The sequence below is a fragment of the Ursus americanus genome, chromosome 9 (assembly GCF_024610735.1).
Source record: "Ursus americanus isolate L20-20 chromosome 9, mUrsAme1.1.p, whole genome shotgun sequence".
Classification (NCBI taxonomy): domain Eukaryota; kingdom Metazoa; phylum Chordata; class Mammalia; order Carnivora; family Ursidae; genus Ursus; species Ursus americanus.
In genome coordinates, this window is record NC_142135.1 from 63071682 (window position 1) to 63092261 (window position 20580).

General features: G+C 41.1%; 1 protein-coding gene across 5 annotated transcripts in view; it reads right to left on the reverse strand.

The window, feature by feature from the left end:
• The window catches only part of SGK3 (serum/glucocorticoid regulated kinase family member 3), a 130772-nt gene that overhangs the window by 58721 nt on the left and 51471 nt on the right, over positions 1-20580 (reverse strand). For 4 of the 5 annotated variants that reach the window (XR_015725832.1, XM_045788996.2, XM_045788994.2 and 1 more), the window contains exon 2: positions 545-763. Coding sequence is in view for 4 of the 5 variants with exons in the window: in XM_045788996.2 (XP_045644952.2) it covers positions 545-622 (78 nt within the window). In the remaining variant the exon portion in view is untranslated. Of the gene's footprint in view, positions 1-544; positions 764-17383; positions 17525-20580 lie in introns of those variants that run through there. The other variant, XM_045788995.2, reaches the window with a different exon arrangement.

The following is a 20580-nucleotide window of genomic DNA, read 5'->3' on the forward strand; positions in this document are numbered from 1 at the left end:
ATTCAGCAAGCATTCATTGTGCTTATTCTTTATAGTTCTATAGCAGATACTATGGTGATAAAAAAAAATAAAATTAGAAATGGACTTTGCCTTTCAGGTAAAAAAGAGATAAAATACTGGGTTAAACATTTCAAACACTGAGCTAGAAAATGATTAATGTCATAAGAAAGATGCTGTGGAAATTGCTAGACAGGGGTTCTTAACATGGGACCATGACTTCTGGAGTCCATTAACCTCCTGACAACACATGCAAAATATGTGCATGTTTGTAGATCATCGTGTCTGCACATTATCTGGTGAGAGGATCTATCAGAGTTTCATAAGCTTCTCCCAGGGGATAGGTAAACAGGCAAAAATCTGAAAAGGAAACTGTAATTTGCTAGAGTACAAAGGGAAGACTGTGGAGGATATATCATTTGAAAGGTAAGATCTAGATATGTAGAAACATGGGGAGGACATTCCAGGTTAAGGAAGAACAAAAACAGAAACGGAAATATTCTCTATATTCATTTTTTTCTCCATAGGCTTTATATTACATACTTACAGTAAACCTCTTCTTTTTCTCTCTGTGTTCATCAGAGCTGGGAATGCTTACACTTGGGCAGCTTTCCTTGTAGTCCATGTTATAATCCCTTTGAGTTTATTGCCTCAAAAGGACACCAAAAAATGAGTCCGAAGAAATGGTCAGCAGAGGACAAACACAGTTATAGCTAATCCAAAACATAAAACCTCTTGAGGTAATATTCAAATTCCATCATGCAACCTTAATCAACAGGGGAAAAACAAAAAAAACAAAAAAGCACGGATTAGCAAAATAATTTAAAAATAAAATGATTTGTCATTATTCACAGGACCCATTTTACACCTATTCTGGCAGGAATTTATATTTGATAGAAGTCACAGCCCAGGTTAGGGATATAGTTTCTCTTATGCCCCATCAACAGCTCAACCACAATCAAACATGTGCATTCCACCTGCCTTCTTTACTACTAAGAAATTCTAGGAGTTACAGTTCAGGTGGACTGAGGGCACCTTCCATCTAAAAAGGCTCTATTTTGTTAGATTTCAAGCAGGGTTTTTCAAAACGTGTTTTCCATTTTTTTAAAGTTTATTTATTTAAGTAATCTCTACACCTAAGCTGGGGCTCAAACTCACGGCCCTGAGATTAAGAGTCACACGCTTTTCCGACTGAGCAGGCCAGGCACCCCCAAGGTGTGTTTTTCAGACTTCTTGCATCAAGATGAGAAGGTGAAGCTTGCTTCAGATTAGGATCCTCTATAGTAACTATTTACTCCTGTTTTACATGTGAGGCAACTGAGACATTAAATAAATTGTCATCCAGGAAGTGAACCCAGGCTGTGTGGCTCCAGTCTTGACTCTTAACCACTGTGCTGTGCTGCATTTTAACAACTGTGGATAGTTCTTACGCATTATGCACTGGGCCCCCGGTCAGAGATATTACACTCTTCATATAGAACAATACAATTATGTTAATATTATCATTCCACCCGAGGACAAAGGGCTTGAGATGTCAAACTGATGCCACTTTTGCTACACACGGCAGCCCATACTCTCCACTGATACCAAATAATATCCTTTAAAGAGTTAGTTTGCCAGTTTCCCTGGTGACTAATTTTAGGAAATTACTCTGACAGATCCAATAATTGTAAATAAATTATATCGAAGTAATGATTTCAAATATCTATCTATAGGCATTGAATATTCAGGTATGGTGAGTTTTAACTGATTATAAGGGTGCTTCCTTTGAGATGATTCAAAACCCACTTTGCTGGATTTGATGCTGGAAATGCAGTTAAGAAGGAATTAGTTATCGGAAAACATAGACATGTAACTGGCCCCTTCCTAAACTCAGAGTGCCCTATAAAAGCAGCTAGCTTCTTCAGCTCGCCCATTAGACCAGGGTGCCACCTGACCAAAGTCTTGCCCTGCAGTCCCAGTGCTCTATTGTTAATGAATAAGAGCAGGTGGAACGTTAGCTCTTCTGAGGCAGATTAACCTTGCCCAGGAGCCCCAGACCCATATCAGCCCATTCTCCATCCGTAGCAGAAGTGACAAGAGGGTGGAAGTTACAGTGCTATACTTTCCACACCGATCCCTTGAGAATGTGGGACTCAGGGGGTGGTGGGCCCTGCTGGTACCGCGTTATGTACAAGCTTGAATGTCTGTCTGTGCCTTACTGTGCACGGTCCACAGGAGCAGAACTAGAGGAGAGTATCATGTCTCAGGTCTTCCCTCTGGAAGGGACAATGAAGTATGACATTAAGTGGCATCGGGAATAGACGAGGGGGAAAGAGCTGGGAAGCAGGATAAGTTGTTTCATACAAGGTACCATGTATAGTAGGCAAATAAGTATAGAGCCCAGCACTTAGGGGGATGCCTATTCTCCTCACAACCTATTCCTATCACCCCTCATTGCACCCTAATGAGAGCTCCCACAAGAACCCAGGAAGAAGTTCAAAGCCAACTCTGGGAAGAGACTGCCTTTATACTGAAAAATTTGCAGAATCTCAGAAATTTTTACCAGCAGGAGTCTGGGGTGCATATATGGGAGTACATTCAAAGGATATTAGACCAAGGAGGACTAAATAGGAGATTACTGTGATCCTATACATGGCCGCAAGCGTATCCCAACAATCCTTCTCCAGACCTTCCCTGAGAGAGACCTGCAGCCATTCACAACGGTGACCGCCCACTGGGGAAAGAGAAATGTATAGTCCTTCCAAGGGTTACTAGATACTAGGTCTAAACTGACACTAATCCCTGAAGATCCAAAACATGGCCACCAGTCACAGCACCTATCTCATTCCAGAAAAGAAATGAGTGATGAAGTTAACCCTGGTATCTCATGGTGGGTACAATGGGACCACAGGCCCATCCTGTGGCTATTTCCCTAGTCCTAAAATTTTTGTGCAAATGGATATACTTAGTAACTGGCCAAGTCCTCACATTGGTTCCTGTCCTATGTCATAAAAGTCATATGGAAGAAAGGGCCATGAAGAAACCTTTGGAACTCTTCCCCTTTCCCCACTATGAAGGTAAATCGAAAGCTGTACCACATCCATGGGAGAAGAAATCAGTACTACTATCAAAAACACTGAAGGATACAGAGGCGTTGATTCCTATTATATCTCCTTTTAACTTGCCTGGTTACCTGGACCAAAGCCAGAAAGATCCTGGAACATAACAACAGATGGAGAGGCCAATCACGGCTGCACTTCTAAGTGTGGTATTTCTTGCTGGAGAAAATGAGCATAACCTCTGGTATCTGGCAGATAACTACTGACCTGGCAGATGCTTTCTTTTCTATCATCATCAGTAAGAACAATACGATGCAATTTGCCACCAAGTGCCAGAAACAGCAGTGCACCTTCAATGTTTTACCTGAGGGCTATTTCTGCACTGCCATAATACAGGCGGGCAGGACGTCGGTTATCTCAATACCCCACAGATCACCACACGGGACCATCACATGGACGGCATTATGTTCACTGGATCAGGTGAACAAGAAGTAGCAAGCACTCAGGATGCCTTCGTAAGACACATGTACAAACCAGAAGATGAAGGATAAAACGCATGGAAGTTAAGGATGTACCACACCGATGGTTTCTATGGTTCCAGAGGTCTGAGGCAGGATATTCCATCTAAAATAAAATTGCTACACTTGGCACTATGTTCACTAAGAAAGACGTAACACAACTGTGAGCTTCATATTTGGATATGCTGCTATGGCTTATATACTGGGTAACCCATGAGGCTGCCGGTTTTTACTGGGGCCTGATTCAAGAGAAGGTTCTTCAGCAATAAAAGCTGCCCTAACTCTTGGGGCTATGCCTTAGCACACCCACTAGTACTACAAATGACATGGCAGACGGGGATGGGGTAAGGAGCAAGCATCAGGAGAAGAATAAGAGTTATAGACTCCTTAGGGTACTGTCAGTAAGTTTTGTCCATTTGGTTCCTGGCTTGCTACTGAGCTCAGGTAAAGATTACATACTCGCCCATGGGAAACCAAGGGACTATGTAATAAGAACAGCCTGTTATGAACAGTATTATCTGACCGACTGATTCGTAAAACTGGACTATACAAAAGCATTCTACCTGGTATGTTAAAAGCAAGACTGGGCCTGAATAGGTCTGGAAGGCACAAGTAAACCTCAGGAATACCTGGTACTTGTAGAATCTTCCTCATGACCTCTCTCACCACACGCTCGTGGAGAGGATCCTACGACCAGTTGGCAGAGGAGGGAAAAGACATGCTCATTTATCAATGGACATGCATGGTACTCTAGCCCCAACCAGAAATGAGACAATGTAGCTCTTTTCAGGGGTGGTCCTGACAGAGTGGTGAAGGGAACTCCTCCCATAGGGCACAATTCTGAGCAGTGTATATGGTGTCAGGAGAAATGAATGCCCAAGGTATATATGTTGACTCATGGCCAACTCGCTGGCCATAAAATCTTAAAAAAAAAAATAAAGTGGAGAGTATATTCTCTTATGTTGTACTTTCATCTTTTTTTTTTTTTAAGATTTTATTTATTTATTCGACAGAGATAGAGACAGCCAGCGAGAGAGGGAACACAAGCAGGGGGAGTGGGAGAGGAAGAAGCAGGCTCATAGCAGAGGAGCCTGATGTGGGGCTCGATCCCATAACGCCAGGATCAAGCCCTGAGCCGAAGGCAGACGCTTAACCGCTGTGCCACCCAGGCGCCCCTTTCATCTTCTTTTTAATAAAAATTTTTAAAAGTTTAAAAAGGAGGAGAGGTTTGCAGATGTATGTGGATGAACTTTTCAATACAGCACAGAATGTAAAAAATATCTGTGTCCTACAGAAAAGCCCACTGTAGACAGGCTGTTAGTAATCAGGTGACCAATCAAGATGAATGGTCCTAGGGATGTCAGTCAGCCGTTTTCCCAATCACCCGTTGCTTGCTCAATGGACCTGTTGGTAATCAGGTGACCAACCAAGATGACCGGTCCTACGGATGTCAGTCAGCCTTTTTCCCAATCACCCACTGCTTGCTCAATGGACCCATGACAAAGTAGACAAGGCAGTTTTTCTTTGTTCTAATTCCTTTGACAATCTATGGGTTACTTGTAAGGAGTGGAAGTTGGCTGTGAAAGTTAACATTATTTTAACTGGTTAGACGACTGAGTAGCAGAAAGTTGTTGAAGGTATTTACCAAACTCAGATCTAAGACTTCCGGAAATTCATGAGCATCCTGAGAGAATCAATCTATTAGACCTCAAAGAGAAGCTGGACTTACTTTCCACAGTGACCTGGCCTGAACTTCATGGGATTAGAAATTCTGAAGAAGTGCAGAAATAGCTGAGAAAATGAAATCACTCTTTCGGAAGCAATTTACTCATTTTGGTGCTATGAATCATTGCTTACACTTCTTTGCTTGCTTTTTTTTTAGCTTTTATTTATTCACTTGAGAGAGAGTGAAAGAGAACACAAGCAGGGGGAGAGGCAGAGGGAGAGGGAGAAGCAGATTCCCCACTGAGCCAGGAGCCAGACATGGTGCTCGATCCCAGGACCTGGAGATCATGACCTGAACGAAGGCTCAACCATCTGAGCCACCCAGGCCCCCTTTTTGCTTGCTTTTGATGCTTAAACATGGAAGGTTCCTGAATAATCAAATACCTGTCATATCAGTGTCGCTCACTGTCATATCAGTGTCACTCAGTTTCTGAAGTACTCATGTTCAATCTTCGGGCAATGTCTGTGTTTGTATGGCTCCCTGAGGGTACACTTCATTTTGTTGACATGGAGACCCATTATCAACAATATAAACCTAGTATCAGAACTGCAATGGTCCCTGACTCAATGCACCCTCAGTTCTCAAAAAGACTGAACTGGCTAACAGTGATATTCTCCCTGATTTCATCAACAAGGACTGACTAACCCTGGGCTAAAAACTATGTTTTTATGTGATGAAATCTGGCTCAACTACCTTCTTGAGTCACATTTAATTTATTCATAAAATTGAGTAACTTTTGCCATTTGAACATAAAAATAATCATAAAAATTAAAGGCATATAGAAAGGCATATAGAAACACATAGAAAAATATCCATCATCTTAGCACACAACAGACATGTACAGTCAATATTTTTTGCATGTATTTCATTCTTTTCTATGTATCTATAAACATATATAGGTGTGAGAATATGTCTGTATTATAAGTATGTGTGTGCTTCTGTGTTAAAATGATGGAACATATTGTTTTACAAACTTATACTTTAAACTTTATAATGTATTTTAATACCAATAACAACAGTGATAATTATTATTACTGTGTGCCAGGCACTGGGCTTATATTTAATCATCACAGTAACCCTAGGAGATACTACTGTCACTCTCCTTTTACATCTGAGCAAACAGACACCGAATCAGGCTAAGTAACTGCTTGAAGTCACTGAAGCAAGTAGTTGGTGGAATCAGAACTTGGAGTGATGTGGGATGCCTGAGTGTCTCAGTCTGTTAAGCGTCTGCCTTTGGCTTGGGTTGTGATCTCAGGGTCCTGGGTTTGAGCCCCACATTGGGCTCCCTGCTCAGCGGAGAGCCTGCTTCTCCCTCTCCCTCTGCTGCTCCCCCTGCTTGTGCGCTGTCTCTGTCAAATAAATAAATAAAATCTTAAAAAAAAAAAAAAAGAACTTGTAGTGCTGTCTCATTCCAGAACCTGTGATTTAACATGACACTATACCCCTTTCCTTCTAAAGACAACCTCAGGTTTGGTGGAGGAATGCTTTCACCGAGAAACAGTCTAGTCCTGCCAAACTGAAAGCTAAGCCTATCCCCTAGCCATGTGTGGTTTATGAGGCCATCCAATCTAGTAAGAGAGTGGTCACTGTCCCAGTGAAGTGACTGATCTGGATTTCCAGGAGGAAACTTGGATGTCATTATACAGTGTGGGGAGGACAATTACGTCTGAATTGAGGGATTCAGTGGGGCCCGTCTAACAGTACTGGTCAATGGGGAACTGGCAACTCAATGAAGATGGGACTACTACAGACTTGGATCCTGTGGGAATGAAGGTTTGGGGTCCTCCACCAGTAAACAACTTTGACAAGCTAAGGTGTTGGAAGAGAGTAGGGGAACATAAAATAGGTACCAGTTATCAACCTGAGGCAAAAGACTAGCTACAGATGCCAAGACTATAGCAGTTTTGTTTTATTTTAGTTTTCTTCTCTGTTCCCTTCTGTGAACGCTGGCAGTGGTTCCAGGTGGGCGTATGAATGCACTGAATAGTGACTGTCAGTGACTGACTGTGTTTCCCCTGAGTTAGGAACATAAGTATTATGCCCAAAGCACAAGAGGGAGTACTAAGGGACAGGAAGGGGAAGACTCTGCTGGATATCCTCTGTGTCTTTTCAGATCCATCTCCACCCTGCTCCACGCCCTGGGATGCTGACCTCTACAGTCTGCACCCTATAGGCTCCCTTGCCCTCTAGCTGCTGGTTGATTTCATCCCTCTGGCATGATGTGGGCTGGGAAAAAGGGGATCAGGACGTGTATTTGCTCATCTTGCTCCCTCCTGAGCAGGCTGCCGTTCGGTAGCTACTGTAAAAAAAAAACTCCTGAGAGGCGATCTTGTGTCCTGTGACTACAACTCTTATGGGGACAAAATGCTACAATTCTCCACCTCAGTCCTTGGACAAGATTAAATGATCTGAACCCTAGTTTCCTAATCTGGAAAATGAGGCTGGCAACACCTATTTCATATAGTTGTTTTAAGCATTTGAGATAAGTAAAAGACCCAGCTCTGTATAAGTAGTCAATAAACTGGATCTAATACACAGCCATTTGTTTCAAATTACTTTTTATTCCTTAGTTCAACAAATACTTATTAAGCATTCATTATGCATTAAGCAACAGAAAGACAAAGATAAGAGAAAATCCTATCTGCAAAGAACTTATCTCATGGGGAAGAATGATATGCAATATAAAAATTTCAAGAGTTCACTAAGTGGGATGTTACATGTATGCATGGTACACCACGAGAGCACAGACAGGGGTCACAGATGAAGACTGTCATATATTCTCAGCCTAACTAAAAATAAAGCCAGGCAGATATGGGAGCAGAACTTTGAAAGCACACCCGTCTGCTTGAATTTTCTCTGGAAAAAGGGAGCTAAAATCATACGTTGGAAATGAAGATGCTGCTGTGGAGAAAAACAATGAGATTAAATCACTTGCTCCCCTCCCAATAATAATAATAATAATAATTATAATAAATTGAAGAAAGGAAGAAATCACTTGCCCAAGTTACTATCCAATTAATGGGTTAGTATTTAAGTCCAAATTTGACTACCTCCAAAATCTATATGTACTTGTTTGCTATACCACACTGTCTCACTTTAAATAAGGTCTTCTTTCCTTCAAGCTAAATCAATCCAGTAACCTAACAACATTTAAGATTTAGTGGCTAAGCTTATTATAAGCCAGACTGTGGCTTCTCGCCAAAGCTTTACTGACAGGAAAACCAAGGAGAAACTGAAGCATAAAAGGTGAAGTAATCTGCCCCAGGTGGTGGCATCAGGTTTTGAACCCAGGTGGTCTGACTTCAGAACTTGTACCCCTTATACCACACTGCCTCTACAACATATATATGCTCTAAAGAGTCCTCTGGAAATCAATGAAGGCTCATAAATTTATTCTTAAGTGGTCAGGCGTGAAACTATGAAAAAGCAACCCTGCGATTACTATATATTTAATGTTTATTTTGTGAAACTGAAGCAATTAAAATTCTGCAAAATCATCTTATGGCCAGGCAGGGAAATAAAACAGAGAGAAGAGGACTGATAAAAGAACCCCAGAATTAAAAACGAATAGAAAAAAAGCTATGTTGTTCATGTGGGAATAAAACTTGGAATTTTGGGGGAGGTTCATAGGTATATTAGGCTTTTCAAAAGAAGAACGGGGTGGGGAGCACCTGGCTGGCTCAGCCAGTGGAGCATCCGACTCTTGATTGTGGGGTCTTGAGTTCAAGTCCCACACTGGGTGTAGAGATTACTTAAAAAAAATCTTAAAAAAAAAAAAAAAAGAAGAAGAAGAATAGGAAAAGAATCTGCCTTCATTCTGCTGGAGAGTCACAATATAGTCTTGTAGATTGGTTCCCAGGGGCAGCTGGCTTGCCTGGGGGTGGGTCATGTGGCTCTAATGAGACTAAGTCCAGATACTAACCCAGAATGGAAGAACTAACCTTGATATTCATCCAGTGAATCAACTCAGACAAGTCCAACATGACAAAAAGAAGTGGGTCAGATGAGATCAGAACTTTCAGGGACCAGCCAGACTCTAGGAGGGACAGTGATTTGCAAAGGTAGACTAAGAGCTAGTAAATATTGTATTTATGTATAGTGGTTCTCATCAGGGGGACAGTGGGCAATGTCTGGGGATATTTCTGGTTGTCATAACTTGGGGGGTTGTTAAGCAGCTACATGTCAAGGATGATATTAAACATCCCACAATGCACAGGACAGCCCCTACAAGAGAAAGTTATCTAGCCCAAGATGTCAATACTGTTGAGGTTAAGAAACTCGTATTTACTGAGTACTAATGCTAGGCACTATTCGAAGCATGCCTTACATCTAACACATTACTTGTTCCTCATAGAGACTCTTCAGATATCTTTATCTGCATTTTACAGATGAATAAACCTAGGCTACAAGATCCACATCCTCATACAGCTTCGGGTGGGAGCACTGTATGGTGATCACAGCTTTGACCTGAGAGCCTGGTGTGCACACACTGTCTCTCGATTCCTTATAGTACTACTGCATGCATCCCCTTCTTCTAAATCACCTTTGGAGATACAGGTTGAAGAGGGCAGAACACCAAGCGTCCATTAGCTATCAGGTTATAGAAACAAAGCCATGCACAGAAGAGCAGCTTTCTGATTCTGCCACCAGGAGGGGTCAGGTCTGTGTAGCAATGTACAAGGAGTGGCCCAGCTTCATAAAACATCATATGTCAACATGTTATCAAGAGTGTGGTATAGAATAGGCCCTGAGTATTGGCCTCATCACAAGGACAATCAAGGGCTAAATTATGAAATAAGGAGGACACAAGAAAGGATGCTATCACAGGATACGGTCTTTTAAAAAGGAGGGGAAAGTTAAAAAAATTAATAGATTTATTTTTTTTATATCAGGGGTGTAAAAATATGGATGAAATACCATGACAGAAAACTGTCCAAATTCATGTTATGTTAAAATTTTGTTGACAAATACTGCTTAAAATAGATAGGCATTGATTAAGGCTTTTTTAAAATTAAGCTTTTTATTTCAATTCCAGTAGAGTTAACATTAGTTAAAGCTTTTTTTAAAGCATTTTTCCCCATCATCATTGTGCCTATCTTTTTGTCCATTATATGCAATTATTGTCCTGGATCTTGTCCATCTTTGTTTCAGACAGCCAAAAAATGTTTTGTAAGAAAATCCAAAGATTCTCCAGCTTTTTACTTCTAAAATTTAAGCAGAGAAGTTCTTAACTCCATTTCTTTCACACATCATGGACACTGTTTGGTACTGACTAGCGGACCGGACCATACCCAAAATTACAAGACAGATACATTAGTAAATATCAGTATCCACTCTCAACTACTATGGCAGAGAGGGGTTCAGTGATTTACACCAAGACATAAAGGGAAATGAAGAATAATCCTGTTCCCAAAGACAGGAAGCAGACCTGGAAGAGCTACAGATTTTCTTCAGCAGGGGGACAGGACTGGGTGCTGGATGTTTGGAAACAAGGGTCCTAAAGGAGGGAACTGACAAAGGAAAAGACAAAAGAAAATCCCTGTACAGACCTGGGGCATGGCATTAGGGACTGGTTTGGAAAATGGGAACTGACCCAGAGAATACAAAAAGGAATGGGCATGGGGAAGGGGGCAGGAATTATTCCTGAGAACAGGCCAAGAGAGTTGGGTTTCATTTTAAACTACATTAAAAACACCTTAAGAAATTCTTACTTTAAACTCACCAGCTACTTTACTGAAAGTCTGCTGTAATAGTATATAATCTTTATCTGTTTATATCCGCCTTTCAGAATACTAGGTCCAAACACATCCAATAGAAACAAAGCACATCTTTGTCATATCTGTAAATTAAATTCACTGCAGAACAGATTAAAAATCTAACAGGATCTGAAAATGGAAGATACATAGTAACCTTCTCCCCACACATATCACAGGATGAATCAGTTACAACTTTTCCTGTTTTCCTTCCTTACTAATATATCCTTCCTCTAATTCCCACCCCACCCTCTCTTTGATTTTTCCCTCATTTCTGTAATCACAAAGCAGTCCCAGTTTTTCCAAGGTTTATCTCATCTCTTATTTGAGGTACCTTTTATTTACCCTGATTCTTGATAAAGAAAAGCTATATATGCAAAAAAAAAAAAGTGATACAAAAATTAGAAATAAAATATGTGTAAGATCAAGAATTAGAAATAAAATATGTGTAAGATATTCAATATTGGGACACAATATAGAATAGTCTGCACCCAACAATTTGACAGGAGTATCCAAAAACCTTGACAAAAGTTACATGAGTCTGTTGATTCTCTGAAACTGGCTCCATTTATACATAGATTTAAGGAAAGGACTGAGTGAGGAGGTAGAAATAACAGCTGACAGTCTTCTTGTTTTCCAATAGTGGACTCAAAGCTGCCAGGATAAGGAAGAAGGTCCTAAACTGAGTCCAACTGACAACACGTCCCTCCACTGGTTCCAGAACTGAGAGGTAGGGATGTTCACTGCAGCTGCAATGCTCTGCTCTACTCTTCTCAGCCTCCTAACGTCACTGTCTTGGGTTCCCCATTACCAGAACACCTGCCCTACTCCTGGCTTCCCAAGCTTTTCCATTGGAAGGCACACTCCCAGTGTATGTTCCAGGAAGATGGGAACACAGAACACTTGGAACACAGAAAACTCTGAAGGATGATTCCTGGAGGACTGGGATCACTGGCAGAATGATGGGTGGATGGATGATTATAGGAGGCATGAAAAAAAAGGAACGTGGAATTTTACACAATTAGCAGTGGTAAAATACTGCAGGTCCAAAGAAGTCTTGCTTGGCTCTCTGGCTGGGAAGACTGGGAGAAGTGAGGACGAACCAAAACAAAACAAAGTCAAAACAACCAGCTGCCAAAGAACCCCCCACAAAGACAACAATCACCATCTATTTCATAGTCTCTTTAGAGAACCTTCAATCTGCTATTTTTCCTTCTACTCTAACCCCCACAATCCATTATTCCTGCACTAACCAGGGTCATATTCTTCATCACTATAAATCTGATAATTTCACCCAATGCTTAAACTCTTTCCATTGCTTCCCACTGCCCTTAGAATAAAATCCAAACTCTGATTTATTGCTAAGAGCCTACAAGCACCCGCATGGCCTAACCTTTTCCTATCTCTCCAGCTGCAACCCACGAGTGCCTCCCACCACCCGACTCACTAGATTCCCGTGGGAACAGCCCCTTCCTACTTCTCTTACACACTGAGCACTCTCCCATCTCATCTCTTATACCTGTGTTCCCTCTGCCTAGCATGCTCTCCCTTCAGCTCTTCACACTGAGGCCTTTGTTCAAATGCCACTTCCTGCAACAAGCCTTCAGGACCACCTAACTACAGTGCTCCTTCCCCAAAGTAATCTTCTGTCATCATCCTGGTTTTTTTCCATTTTAGCAATTATAATCACCTAAGATTACATCTTGTATATTGAGAACCTCCCTAACTACAGTGTAGAAATTGTGACTTATGTACTGCCATGTACTTAGTGGTACACATTTCACTTATTCTTTCAACTAACAGCTGGAGGGAGGCACGTAAAAATTCCCATTTGCCAAAGTGTGTGAGATCTTCAAAGTAATCAATGGCTCATTATTCCTTAATGTCTCCTGAGTCATCAATTTCTTCCTCTTTACTAGATCAATTCTGTTGTTAAACATACTAGTATGCTACAGTATCCCAACAAAATCCTGAAAAATACAGATTTATTTATTTAACAGATACTTACACAGTTTACCATGTGCTAGAGATGTGTAATTAGTCTGTACCCCATCTTTTATTATTTGTATGAATGATCCTATCTGATGTGCACCCGTAACTAAGGCTTTTGAAAACAAGGAGAACTCAGGGTAAACACAGATGCTTATAGAGTATGATAAAGGAAGCTTTACTCCAAAGTAAAGATTTCAAGATTCTTTTTCTGACAGTAAAACTTCACTGGTTAGCACATAAGAAATTCCCCCAAGGACAAAACTTACAACCAATTACATATTTAAATCATACTACATCATACTACAATTTAAATAATAAATTGTAGTATATTAGCTTTAAATCCTGATCTTATATTAGCTATTTATTAGTAAAAATAATACGCAGATTTTTACCTTAAAGTTTTAACATTTTAAAAGATTAGAAGTTTTATACATATTTTCCCTACCAACACTTTCCTACCAATAGAAACTGCAGCTTCATCCTAGGAATGGTAAAATAAATTTAGTCGACACCTGTAAGTGCTCAAAATCAAGAATGAAGAGAGTAAGTTAGGCTAATGAGAGTCCTAGAATGGGAGAACCCCAGTCACGGTTTGGGAGGCAACAGGAGAGAAAATCAAATTTCAGAAATGTCCACAGATGTTCTAGGGACAAGTTTTAATCTATCAGAAAAAGTCACATGCAAAATAAAAGCTTTTACTCAACTGGAGTATGTGCAAGGATATGTTGGTAATGAAATGAAACAAAATACATTGAACCAGATGCTGATCAAACAATAAAACCGGAAGGTTCTCACAAAAGATAAATTCAAGTATCTTCTCTTTTCTCTGAAGAACTAAAAGCTTCTGGCATATATCTTCTTTTTTCTTCATCACTATAAATCTGATAATTTCACCCCATTGCTTAAACTCTTTCCATTGCTTCCCACTGCCCTTAGAATGCCCTTAAACTACATTCTGCAGACCTGAAAGAGGAAGAGAAAGTTCAGTCTTACCCAGCTCAGAAAACAAAGCAGACTGACAGTATTACTTGTGCATAGAAATGCAAAAACAAAATAAAGCTAGGAATAATTCCCCACAAAAACCAAAGCTGCAGGTGTTGCTCCATAAAATCTGTCTTGCCCTAATGATTTCCTGAGGGAGTTTGTGTATCTTTTTATACTTCTGTGTATCCAATTATGTGGGTGTTGGGTATGTTGCTCTCCCTGCACCTCTTCCTTCTATGAATCCAGATCTCAATCTCTTCATTTGGATCTTTTCATGTAGTACTAAATTTCCCCCTGCCTTCTTCCTTAATTGTCCATATTGTAGAAATGACTGTTGAAGCTCAATATTTAACGACTTAAAGACCTATAAAACAGAACTTTAAATTCACTTTTACTTAAAAAACAAAGAAGTGGGTATCTTATTTTTCCTTAAAAAAGTAACTGGAATTTTTATGTGCGTGATTCTTGTCCTCCAGGAGCTAATGTGTAGCGAAAAGAAAAGATAAATGCCCGAAGAATTACAATTAAAAATAGACTGTGATAAATTCTCTAAGAAAAGTATGAAAAGTTTCTAGAATTCAGAGGAAGAAAAAAAACACTACCAACTTAACTTATCTAGGTATTTGGGCTGGTGGTGACATGTGAGGGAGGATCTGAAAGCTGGGCACTCAAAACAAAAGGGCAGCAAAAGTCCTTGGTACAGAGAATAGCCATCAGTTTAATTTGTCTGAATTCCTGCCCACTTACAGAAAAGATCCACTCCATTTGATAAAAACAGAAAGAGAAACTGTCAAGAAGCAACGCTCACCTTTGGCGTTTACATGGCATTATTATTAAAGCCTTATTTTATTTTCATATTTGCAAGCATAAATTGGAAATCAGTTTTCTTACATATAGGAGGCAGAAGCTGGGAAAGTGCTTTTGAAATCATGTACAGAACTGAATGCCAGGCTTCACACTCTGGATTTCATTCTGCAGATGAGGATGTAAAGGCATTCGAAAAGGGAACTTGAAAGCTTGTAGGTGTAGAGAATGGAATGAAATGGAGGAGGGCTTAAAGAAATAGGGGTTTGGCAACAATAAGAATGGCAGGTTTGCAAAAAACTGACAGGAGAAATAAGTAATAGCTATTTGCATGTGGAGTGCAAGGCAGAAGGAGGCATTAACATTGCCTCAAGCTTTTATTCCTGGGTAACCAGAATAAATAACAAGAAATGGGGGGAGGGGACAGCAGGGCAAAATGACAGTGAATTGGTCTAAGTAATTACTAGCCCTAGCTGGAAAGATCTGCATCAGATGCACAAATCTGACACCTTCTGGTACCAGGCATTGTTTCCAGGCACTTAGGATACAGCAGTGAACACAACTGGCAAGCACCACAGCCCTCATGGAACTTACCCTCTAATGGCAGACAAGAGATAATGAACAAGTAAATAAAGAGATAAATATATATTATAGGAAGAGGGGGGTTGTATGGAATTTTAATTAGGAGGGTCTGACTGAGATAGTTACATCTAAACAAATACCTTGAGGTAAGGGAGTGAACCACACAAGGAGCCAGGAAAGTGTCAGCAACTAACACACCAATATCTTCAAATAGTTTCACTCTGTGATGCTTTTGAAGTTAGCAGCAATTGCAGTGTATCTCTTTGGTGACCCAGTCCTACTTCCTTGGGCTAGTATTCAGTGTTCCACTTCCTGGTTCTATCCTACCAGATCAAGAAAACTTCACCAATACACAGTGATAAAAAACTGCCTAGTAGGTCAATTTGTTTACACTGGCTGTTTATGTTCCCTACATGGGAGAAAAGGACTACATTTTAAAACAACAAAACCAAAGCACTGTTAGAACATGTTTGTACAAAGCTTAAGACAATCATCTTGTTCTCAAAGCAATCATTGATGTAGCAACTTTTGAGACTTGTGATTTAAATCAAAGGTGCTGAAGAATGATTATGAATCATGCAATTAAGCTAGCAAGGAGGATGCTGCAGAGAGAAAAACCATTCACAGCACCATAACACTGTCAAAAATAAAAACAGTACAATTATCAAAATCAGAAGTAATATCATTCTTTGATTTTATAACTTGTTGTTCAGCAGAGCGGAATTCTAGTCTAAACCATGCATTTTATTGGTTCTGGATCCTGGGGCCTCATCCTTATCTGTAAAGGGCAGCTACTATGATTTTTCAGATTCCTTTCAATTCCAAAATTCTATGTGGCTAGTTACGATTCCTATGATGTTTCATTTATTTATGTATTTGGAGACTCTGGTTTACCTCCTTTTGCAACAATAGCACAACTTGTAAGTTCTGTATAAAAGGGATAATGACCTTCTTTTAAACAAACCTAGGGGAGCCTGGGGTTTAAAATGAGGATACCCTCTCTGAAAGAGCTGCCTTTTTTCATCCCTCTTTTAGAACAGCCTTTAAGACTCTGAGGCCTCTGTATCATTTGAGAGTGGATTAGATTTGAAACCAGGTGAATGATCACATCTCTAATAGGTGAGAAAAGTAATGAGACTTATCTGGTGGGATTCAGTCTCTGAAATTCCAATGGAATCCCCAAGCATTTCTAGCTAAACTCTGAGGAAAGGCTTTCCGGTGTTGACAGCTTTGAAGATTAATGCCCATCTAAATGCATAATAAAGAAAATAGCCAACGTTATTGCAGTGTATCTCTTTGGTGACTATTGTGGACTATGCGCCAGGCGGAATTAAGTACTGACTGCTTTAATCCTCATAACAATCCTGTAAGGATGGAACTATCATTACCCTTATTTTACATATGCAGAAACAAAGTCATAGAGAAATTAAGCGAATTGCCCAGGGTTTCACAATTAACAAGTAGATTCAAACCCAGGCACCCTAGCTTCAAAGACTCAGAGCTTAACCTCCACAATACATTGCCTATGCAAATCCTGGTGTCCTTGTTTAAATAACAGTCCCATTACCAGTCGCACTCTTCTTGCAAACTGAATAACACGAAGTCAAAATAAAGCTACACTGCAAGTTTATTATCGAGTTTCTCCTCCAGTCCCGAACCACGAACTAGAAATGTATCTTAAAGAACATAAAATCTCAGTACCTGAGGCCTCTCGAGATTTAGGGAGGAGGTGTGTGGAGCAACGCAAATGTTTTCTGTCCCGGCGGTAATGCCGTGAACAAGTGCTGCAAAACTAGAGCCAGACCCCGTGTCTCCCTGCCTCTGGGGGTTCACGCCAGGGGGCCGCCCATCCGCACCACGCGCTCCTACTAAGCACGGAAGTGGCCCAGGGGCCGGTCCAACCAAACCACACCTGGTTCCAACGCGCCCGCGAGGGTTCCTTCACCTGGCTCTCGCGGCGCCCAAACCCCTCCCCGTACTTACCTTCGGGAACCCTCGCCCGACGCATAGCGAGCGGGAAACGCCACCACAGCTGCGCCACACTCTACCGGCCTCGGTGCCGCGCCTCCCACCCTCAGCGGGGCCCACCACCACCACCACCACCACCCTCCTCTCCGTGGCCCGACCTCCTGACTCCGCCCCTCGCAGCAGGCCCCGCCCACACCAATCAACGGAACCGCTCGGCCACCAGCCCCGCCCAAGGCTAGGGGCGGGGCTTATGCTCACTCAGCTCCGCCCCTCACTCGCTAAAAGGCCGTGGACCCGAGAGAAGCTGCCGGGTGGATGCAGTCGGGTGGCCCTAAATAAATAAAGCGGGGAGGGCGTGGGGGTGCTTGACCCCGAGGGAGGAAGTGCGGGACGCAGGCAGAGAGAACGGGGAAAGAGAAACAGACAGCCATGTGGCAAGATGAGGAAAGAGGCTTGGGAGGGGAAAGAGAAGGCGCTCTCCCCAGGTTCCACCTGAGGAGTAGACTGGGTGAAGCATCTTAAAGCAACGGAGTTCACTTATTCGGCGCATTAGCTAATCTCATTCTCCTCGGGCAGGGTAGGACTCACGAATTCAGGGTTCCATGCATGAGAAGTCATAGGACTAGGGCTTAGAGGGGCAAAGAAAGAAAGCAAATCCTTTACTGATCTCCACCACACATCCTCGTTTTTCATTTAAAAATTCTGGAAAGGACTCTCAGTAGGAATCCCTTCAGACTTACTCATTCCTTCTCCTGTCAAATAGCTCAAGCACTTTGCAAGAGAGCAGACTCATTTCACCCAGGCCGAGTCTGGCATCAATGCCCAGTCTGGCATTAATTACTTCTGAGTGGTTTTTTCACTCAGAAGGAATTATTTTAACTATTAATTTATTTGATTTTTGAAGGTGAAAAACTATTTGAGGAATCAAGTCAAACACTAATTGAATTATGGTGGGGAAACACAAGGCTCAATTTGCTAACAAGCAGTATTTGCTGGAAGAATTTCAGAAAACAGTGCCAAGAGGCCAGCCTAGCTGTGTGGCCCTAAGGGAAGTCACAATATCTGAAGCCCCAGATCCGCTTATCTGTAAAATGAAGAGATTAGGCCAGGTGACCTCATGACCTCTAAATGCCCTTCCAAACTCCATTTCATTCTGCTAGGCTCAACAATTAAGGGCAAAGGACCATAGGGAAAGTGCTGTCCAGTTAGGAACCACACAGAGAAACTGGGAATTTTTAGAAAAAGCTTCAGGGATTTCTGGCATCACTTCATTCAAGCTCTCCTTTCTGACTTTTCTATTTGCACTTGTCCTAGCTCAAAACCTTTGACTCTTCCCTCTCAATCCTCACATTTGGTCACCAGGTCCTTGGCTTTTTCCATTACAGAGTCTCTTCAGTGAACCTTCTTATTTTCACTGCCATCTCTGTATAAAGCACAAAATCAAAGAACTCACCTATCTTTTGCACCTGATCTCTAACTACTCTGGACAGACTGTTTCCTCACTGTACAGTATCCACGACATACAGTCAACATTCCCGCCACTGAACGTTTATATCCACTGCTTCCCAGTTCAGAATACTTCTTAATCCTAGCTACCTGTTTTCATATTATGATAGCTCAGCTCAGGGACCTCTCTGTCCAATATAATGCTATAACACTTAGTATCTGTACCAATCAATGTGGCCCTTAGCAGGCCTACCTTGTTTTGTTTTTTCTGTTATTTATATTTATGTCCAAAGCTAAACTGTAAGCTCCTTACTGGGTAACCCTGGGCCCCAGTCAGTTAAGGAAGAAAAAGCTATTTCCAGTATCTCAAAAGCCTTAGAGAAATTACATATTCATCTACAATTAGGCTGTTCAAATTACCTATAACAGCAAAATTCTGTGTCTTTTTAATTAAAAAAAATTATATTTTTATTTTTTAAGTAATCTCTATACCTAATGGTGTGCTCAGACTCACAACTGCAAGATAAGAGTCACATGCTCCACTGATTGAGCCAGCCAGGAGTTCCAGGATTCTCTGCTTTTACCTGAAATTATATGACACTGAAATAACACCAATTACTTCATGTTAACCAAAGCTCTCATGGACAGTTAGATGCAACTGATTTTAAAAAGAGGGAAAACAGGAGTGCCTGGCTGGCTCCGTCAGTAGAGCACATGACTCTTGATCTTGGTCGGGGTCTTGAGTTCAAGAGTTCAAGTCTCACGTTGGCTGTAGGGATTACTTAAAAAAAAGAAGAAGAAGAAGAAAACAAAAGGGAAAATAGGGGCACCTGGGTGGCTCAGTCGTTAAGCGTCTGCCTTCGGCTCAGGGCGTGATCCCAGAGTCCTGGGATCAAGCCCCACATCAGGCTCATCCTCTCCTGCTCCCCCTGCCTGTGTTCCCTCTCTCGCTAGCTGTCTCTCTGTATCAAATAAATAAATAAAATCTTAAAAAAGAAAAAGAAAAGGGAAAATAAATTACTATTAAATAAGACTTGTTTTGAAGACAAATCTATGAGATTCACATAGGTACATAAAAGTAAATAGTAGCCTACCCATTCTTTTGTCTCCCCATTGCCAAAACAAGTGACATACCCATAGTAAGTGCTTATGAATATATTCATTAGTCAAAGATATTTTCAGCTTTCCTTAAGCCCTCTCTCTCCTTTGATTTAATTAAAATACTGGTCTTTTCTTTTCATGCAAATAAGACTGTAAGAGTTTCCCTTCACTTTCAAATAAATTCTTAAGAATAAGATAAACACGAATCACACAGCACTTCTCCGAGTTGGACTAGAAAGGTTTTTACTGTCCAAGACATAAACCCTCAAATCACGGTAAATTGCCTATGTTAGAGGGCCCTACATACCACTAACACCTTTAGAAAGTAAATTTTCCTTAATTGCAGCCCAGATGACAAAAGTAGAAGCAGAACCAATTTGCAGAATGACTACCAAGTAAGAGTGAAAACTGATTTGCAATCTATCAATGGCCCCTTGTGTTTTGAAAATGTCACTGGCGTGTTTAAAGGAGGCCCCAGAGCTCTGAAGGCTGGCCCAAACAATCTATAAACCACTACTCACAGCAAACCTTTATAATATTCTGGATGTTTAAAAAGCATTAAATAGGCAGATTAAACAACAGTCACACTTCATTTTACAGACTGGTCTTACCAGAGGCTACTGGTTATAGACTCTTGGAATGTTTCTCTTCCTCTTCTAAAAATG